General features: G+C 58.3%; 1 protein-coding gene across 1 annotated transcript; it reads left to right on the top strand.

The window, feature by feature from the left end:
• Nucleotides 1-2,593: 2,593 nt before the first annotated feature.
• Nucleotides 2,594-3,523, top strand: LOC309416444 (olfactory receptor 14A16-like; the record flags this gene model as incomplete). Its single annotated transcript, XM_082015992.1, has 1 exon — nt 2,594-3,523. One exon carries the CDS (start codon nt 2,594-2,596, stop codon nt 3,521-3,523), a length of 930 nt encoding a protein of 309 aa, XP_081872118.1.
• Nucleotides 3,524-7,022: the final 3,499 nt, after the last annotated feature.

Here is a 7,022-nt window from a genome sequence, read left to right as displayed (position 1 = left end):
CACAGGCTGCCCTGGACACACGGAGCAGGAACAGGCTTCACTGTCCTAAGCGTGACCATCCGCTGTCACTTCAGCTGGCCAAATACATGCCCCAGCAGCCTCCAAAATGACGACTCCAGATGCTGCCCAAACTCTGAATTGCTCCATCAGAGCTTACAGTGACCTGCACATGTCTTGGGCCACCTCTGGCACCTCCAGTGTCCCCTGTGGTTTGCATGGGTACAGGAGGTACAGGAGGTTCCTCCCTTTGCCTGTCTGGGTATCGTCTCACGGTGGGACAAGAAGAGGTGATCTTTGACCTGACTCTGTCTCTGAGAGGGGAATGACGCTGCTGGAGAGAAGTGTCCCTCCCCAGGTGAGGGAGGGCACCCCAGGGATGGCTTCAGCCTGTTTCCCAGCAGGTTCCCCTGCAGCCCCAGGGACACCCGGAGGGAGCCCAGCGCGGGCAGAGAAAGTGCTGCCGTGGGCTGGTCCTCTGCTGCGGAGCTGGGCCGGGCTGCTGGGGTGGAGGGAGCTGGTGGCAAGCGGGCAGCGCTGCAGAGAGACAGCTCTGCCCAGGAGCAGCTCCTCTGCCCAGCGCAGCAGGGCTGGGGGCACTGCCTGCAGGCAGCGAGGGGAGCGGAGAGGAGTGGGAGAGAGGAGAAAGGCAGCCTGGGGTGGGAGGAGAGGTGACAGCTCACAGGGGCAGGAATCCTCACAGCCCTTGGACACGGTAAGTCTCTGGCTGCAGGGCAGTGCAGAGGAGTTCCTGGAAGTGTCTCCTGGGCCTGGCACACCCACAGCTGACAGGACCTGTCAGGACGGCTCTCCTGGCTTTTCTCTGGTGCGGAGGAGGAGGAGGAGGACGTGCTGCAGAGCAGGGCTGTGTGCCGGGGCAGGGGCTCTGCCACCCGGCAGGGTCAGGTCTCAGCCTGCCCAGGGAGCTCCCCAGAGCTGTGCAGGGGAAGCGGTGGGTGGCAGGAGCCACCCCCCGCAGGGCAGGGCATGGTCCTTCTGCTGTCGAGAGAGCGCTGCGAGGGTCGGAGAGTCTCACAGCTTCCCTTCTGCTTCATGGCATTTCCAAGGGCACTTCTCGGGAAGACATCATCTCAGCAGCAGCTTCCCCTTCCCAGCCACATCAGGCGTCCTGCGGTCTGGTCTTCAGCCCTGCGCAGGCAGAGACGGGCCTGGGCAGTGCCCTGCCCCGGGAGGTGTTTGCGGGCAGAGGTGAGCACAGGGCAAGCGGGATGGGGTTTGTGAGCACTGACGGGCAGCTGAGCAGGGGACGGGGAGATGCTCCAGGCAGGAAGAGCTCCCAGCAGCAGAGACACGGGCAGGGAGGGAGGGAGCTGCTGCCAGAAATGCTGGGGAGGGGGATGTGGGCACCTCCCTGCCGTCCCTTAGGCACAGACACCTTCCCCTGAGTGACTCCTCCCTGGTCTCCTTTCCCAGCCTAAGCAGAGCCTCTGCCCCCCAGCCCGGGGGTCCCGGCCATGCCCTGCCGCTGCAGCAGCCAGAGCCAGAGAAGGACAAACCCCCGATTCCCATCGGATTTGCACATCCCTCCTCCCTTGGTGTTTCACTGCCATCCCCTCCTGCCTGTTCTGCCCGTGTTCTCAGCCTTGGGTTTGCAGGGTCAGAGCGGGGCACGGGGGTCGGGGTGGCAGGGTCAGCTCCTGTTCAGACATCGACCCTTGGGGCCCTGGTGTACAGACGTGTCTGTGCGAGCAAGTCTCCTCTAGACAACGGTGGAACATTCAGCTCCTTCCCCGGGTGTCCTGCTGGGCTGCAGGGTGCCCTCCAGAAGGGCTCAGCTCTCCCACGGTGTCTCTGGGCTACCCGGGATCCCCATGGAGAAGACACTGCGGTGCTACGGCTGTGGAAGTGCTGCTGGGCAGCTGCACAGCTGATCTCTCCATGTCCCCATCTGGGAGGGGAGAGATACAATCCTCCTCAGGCAGCTTGAGAAAAGGCGAGGGGTCTGCCCATCTGCTCGTTGAACCTGGATCCCTCTGCTCCCAGCGGTTTCTCGTTAGGGGAACACCCGAGTGTGATCATCCCCCAGCTCCAGGCTGCCAGCACAGCACAGCTGAGCACAGGGCAGACGGGCAGAGCAGCTCTCCTCTCTCTGCACTACGGCACCGTCCCTTTGCCGCTCAGGACCCACAAGATTTCACATGGAGGGCATTGGAAACGTCAGGGATTTCAACCACCCAAAAGCCCTCCTAAATGTGGCAAGAGAAACTAGAACCAAACAGACAGAACCAAATCCCCTCAGCTCCGCTCTGCAGTTGGGCGAATGGAAAATGCCGAGAAGCGGTTTGATATATCACGAGTACGTTTCACTGGAGGTCACCTGCGTCCCTAGTTCCGTCTTGCTGCACAGCAAGAAGGGCTCCTCAGGAGCCCATTGCAGAGCCCGTGCTCCCAATGGCCCCCTCAGGCAGCAAAACCAGGAGCTGCAGTGAGGCAGCGGCAGAGAGGTCTTCCTGAAAAGAGAGAGCCTGAACGTGGGGATGCAAGGAGACATGGAAGAGGTTTTGCTCAGAGAAGTCTGGCCTAACTCAGCACTGCCTTTTCCTGCTCCACAGATAAGCATCCCAAGGGGAAGCACATGTCCAACGGCAGCTCCATGACCCAGTTCCTCCTCCTGGCATTCGCAGAGACGCGGGAGCTGCAGCTCTTGCACTTCGGGCTCTTCCTGGGCATCTACCTGGCTGCCCTCCTGGGCAACGGCCTCGTCATCACCGCCATAGCCTGCGACCACCGCCTCCACACCCCCATGTACTTCTTCCTGCTCAACCTCTCCCTCCTCGACCTGGGCTCCATCTCCACCACTGTCCCCAAAGCCATGGCCAACTCCCTCTGGGACACCAGGGCCATCTCCTACCCAGGGTGTGCTGCACAGGTCTTTCTGTTTGCTTTTTTGATGTCAGCCGAGTATTTTCTTCTCACCGTCATGGCCTACGACCGCTACGTTGCCATCTGCAAACCCCTGCACTACGGGACCCTCCTGGGCAGCAGAGCTTGTGCCCACATGGCAGCAGCTGCCTGGGGCAGTGAGTTTCTCCATGCTGTGGGGCACACGGCCAGTACATTTTCACTACCCCTCTGCCAAGGAAATGCTGTGGACCAGTTCTTCTGTGAAATCCCCCCGATCCTCAAGCTCTCCTGCTCAGATGCCTACCTCAGGGAAGTTGGGTTTCTCCTGGTCACTGCCTGTTTAGTATTTGTGTGTTTTGTTTTCATCCTGCTGTCCTACGTGCAGATCTTCATGGTGGTGCTGAGGAACCCCTCTGAGCAGGGACGGCACAAAGCCTTTTCCACGTGCCTCCCTCACCTGGCCGTGGTCTGTCTCTTTGTCAGCACTGGCATCTTTGCCTGCCTGAAGCCCCCCTCCATCTCCTCCCCAGCTCTGGACCTGGTGGTGGCAGTTCTGTACTCGCTGCTGCCTCCAGCAGTGAACCCCCTCATCTACAGCATGAGGAACCAGGAGCTCAAGGATGCCCTCAGGAAACTCACCCAATGGACGCTGTTTCCCTGACAATAGCCCATCTCCTCTCCACATTTCCCAGAGTTTCTCTTAGGCCAGGAGTCTACTTTTTTCCCCTTGTGATAATCCTCCTTGTAGAAATGTTTCTGGGCTTATGCTCCTTGGATTGAGGTGTGATCCAGTTGTGTCTGACCCTCGCACAACACTGTGTCAGGTGTGGCCTGTCCGATAGCAGCTCTTCAATCAAAGGGCATCTCCCAGCTGCAGTGCCTGAAGGCTGGGCTCTTCCTCCAAAGGTGCTGCCAATAAAATGTCTAAGGAACTGGTCTTTTAAAGGGTCTGTTCTCCTTGCGGTGCGGGTTAAGCTCACGGTACCACTGGGTCGCATGGGAGCAAAAGTCCTGGTTTTAAAGGCTCTCTTCTTGGTGCCCAGTGGCAGTGGAGATCATGCACGGGCTCCCAATGACCTCCTCAGGCTGCTCCCCGTATGCCAGGACTGATGGCATATACCAGTCTCTCTCAGAAATGAATTTGGAGGGGTCAGGAGAGGATGGGGACTCACCATGTGCCATGGGCAGGGGGTGAATGAGGACTCAGGAGGTGAAACACCTTCAAGGGCGATGTCCCCCAAACATGAAAGACTGAGTTGAGGTATCCCCAAAACAAGGACTCTGAGGTTCCAGGGAAGTGAGTGGGGACCCAGCAGGCACAGGGACGGGAGCCTGGAGAGATGCGGGAGCTGCCTGAGGGGGCCCTGGGCCCTCGTGCTGTCCTGGGCAGTGGAGCTAGTGGGGGGCAGAGAAGAGGTGAAATGACGTGGGGCTTGAGGATAACCTGCAATATGACTGCAAGAGAGCCTGAGAATGAGCGGCCTCTGCTTCCTTGTGTCGTTAGTGCAAGCAGCAGCCCTGGGGTGATGGGGAGGCTGAGACCCCTCTCTGCCCCCCAGGAGCTGCTGTGCCCTTCAGAGGGGTTGGGGCTGTGGGGCAGTGCCCAGAGCTCTGCAGCACCCCGTGGTGGGCAGTGCCGTGGGGCCAGCCCAGGCTGGGCTGCTGGGCTTGGCAGGGCTGGGGAGAGGGCAGGGGTGGTGGGGAGAGCTGGGGAGGGGCCGGGCTGGGAAGTGTTTGGGAGGGGAAAAGACCCGTGCGGAGCTCAGCTGTGTGTGTGCGGGGGGGGCACACAGCAGGGTGCTCACAGGGCAGAGCCAGGCGTCCTGGTGAAGGAAGCAAGGCACCAAAGGTGCAGCGGAGAGGGGCCCTGTCTGGGCTGTGATCCCTGGACACCCGGGGGAAGCTGCCCCAGGAGAATTGTCCCAGCCCATCCCACACACCGGCCATTTCCATCTCCGGCCATACAGAATCACAGAATCACAGTATCACAGAATCACTAGGTTGGAAAGGACCTTCAAGATCATCAAGTCCCACCATTAATCCAGCGCCACCATGTTCCCTAAACAATGTCTTGAAGCGCCACATCCACACGTTTTTTGAACACTTCCAGAGATGGCGACTCCACCACCTCCCTGGGCAGCCTGTTCCAATGCCTGACCACCCTCTCAGTGAAGAAAATTTTCCTAATATCCAGTCTAAACCTCCCCTGGCACAACTTGAGGCCATTTCCTCTTGTCCTATCACTAGTTACATGGGAGAAGAGGCCAACACCCTCTTTGCCACAACCCCCTTTCAGGTAGTTGTAGAGAGCGATAAGGTCTCCCCTCAGCCTCCTCTTCTCCAGACTAAACAACCCAGTTCCCTCAGCCGCTCCTCATCAGACTTGTGCTCCAGCCCCCTCACCAGCTTTGTTGCCCTTCTCTGGACATGCTCCAGCACCTCAACATCCTTCTTGTAGTGACGGGCCCAAAACTGAACACAGGATTCAAGCTGCGGCCTCACCAGTGCCAAGTACAGGGGCATGATCCCTGCCCTGGTCCTGCTGGCCACAGTATTTGTGATACAGGCCAGGATGCTGTTGGCCTTCTTGGCCACCTGGGCACACTGCTGGCTCATGTTCAGCTGACTCATGTCAACCAGCACCCCCAGGTCCCTTTCCGTCGGGCTGCTCTCCAGCCACTCCTCCCCAAGCCTGTAGCGTTGCATGGGGTTGTTGTGGCCAAAGTGCAGGACCCTGCACTTGGCCTTATTAAACCTCATACAGTTGGCCTCTGCCCATCGATCCAGCCTGTCCAGATCCCTCTGCAGAGCCCTCCTGCCCTCCAGCAGATCAACACTCCCACCCAGCTTGGTGTCATCTGCAAACTTACTGAGGGAGCACTCGATTCCCTCATCCAGATCATCTACAAAGATATTGAACAAGACTGGCCCCAGAACCGAGCCCTGGGGAACACCACTTGTGACCGGCCGCCAGCTGGATTTAACGCCGTTCACCACAACTCTCTGGGCTCGGCCATCCAGCCAGTTCCTCACCCAGCGAAGAGTAAACCTGTCTAAGCCACGAGCCGCCAGTTGCTCCAGGAGAATGCTGTGGGAGACACTGTCAAAGGCTTTACTAAAGTCCAGGTAGACAACATCCACAGCCTTTCCCTCATCCACTAGGCGGGTCACCTGGTCATAGAAGGAGATCAGGTTGGTCAAGCAGGACCTGCCTTTCATGAACTCATGCTGGCTGGGCCTGATCCCTTGGTTGTCCTGCAGATGCCCTGTGAGCACTCTCAAGATCAACCGCTCCATAATCTTCCCCGGTACAGAGGTCAGGCTGACAGGCCTGTAGTTCCCATGATCCTCCTTCCGGCCTTTCTTGTAGACGGGCGTCACATTGGCAAGCCTCCAGTCTTCTGGGACCTCCCCTGTTAACCAGGACTGCTGATAAATGATGGAGAGTGGCTTGGCAAGCTCCTCCGCCAGCTCTCTCAGTACTCTCAGGTGGATCCCATCAGGCCCCATAGACTTGTGGGTGCCCAGGTGGTTTAGCATGTCCTTGACTGCTTCCTCCTGGATTATGAGGAGTACATTGTGCTCTCCATCCCCATCTTCCAGCTCAGGGGGCTGAATACCCTGCGGATACCTGGACTGGCTATTAAAGACTGAGGCGAAGAAGGCATTAAGTACCTCAGCCTTGTCCTCGTCCTTGGAGACAATGTTCCCCGCCATATCCAGGAGGGGATGGAGATTCTCCTTGCTTCTCTTTTTGTTGTTAATGTATTTGTAAAAACATTTTTTGTTATCCTTTAGGGCTGTGGCCAGACTGAGCTCTAGCTGGGCTTTTGCCTTTCTAATTTTGTCCCTGCTTGACCTAACGAGATCCTTGTACTCTTCGTGAGTTGCCTTCCCCTTCTTCCAGAGGTGATAAACTCTCCTCTTTTCCCTGAGTCCCAGCAAAATCTCCCTGTTCAGCCAGGCCGGTCGCCTTCCCCGCCAGCTCTTCTTACAGCACATGGGGACCGCCTGCTCCTGCGCCTTTAAGATTTCCTTCTTGAAGGCTGTCCAGCCTTCCTGGACCCCTTTGTCCTTCAGGACTGTCTCCCAAGGGACTCTCTCAACCAGTGACCTGAACAGGCCAAAGTCTGCCCTCCGGAAGTCCATGGTAGCAGTTT

Source organism: Phaethon aethereus (genome assembly GCF_964289735.1).
Source record: "Phaethon aethereus genome assembly, contig: HAP1_SCAFFOLD_108, whole genome shotgun sequence".
Lineage (NCBI taxonomy): Eukaryota > Metazoa > Chordata > Aves > Phaethontiformes > Phaethontidae > Phaethon > Phaethon aethereus.
Note: the sequence above shows the minus strand (reverse complement) of the source record. Positions and strands in the feature narration are given on the sequence as shown.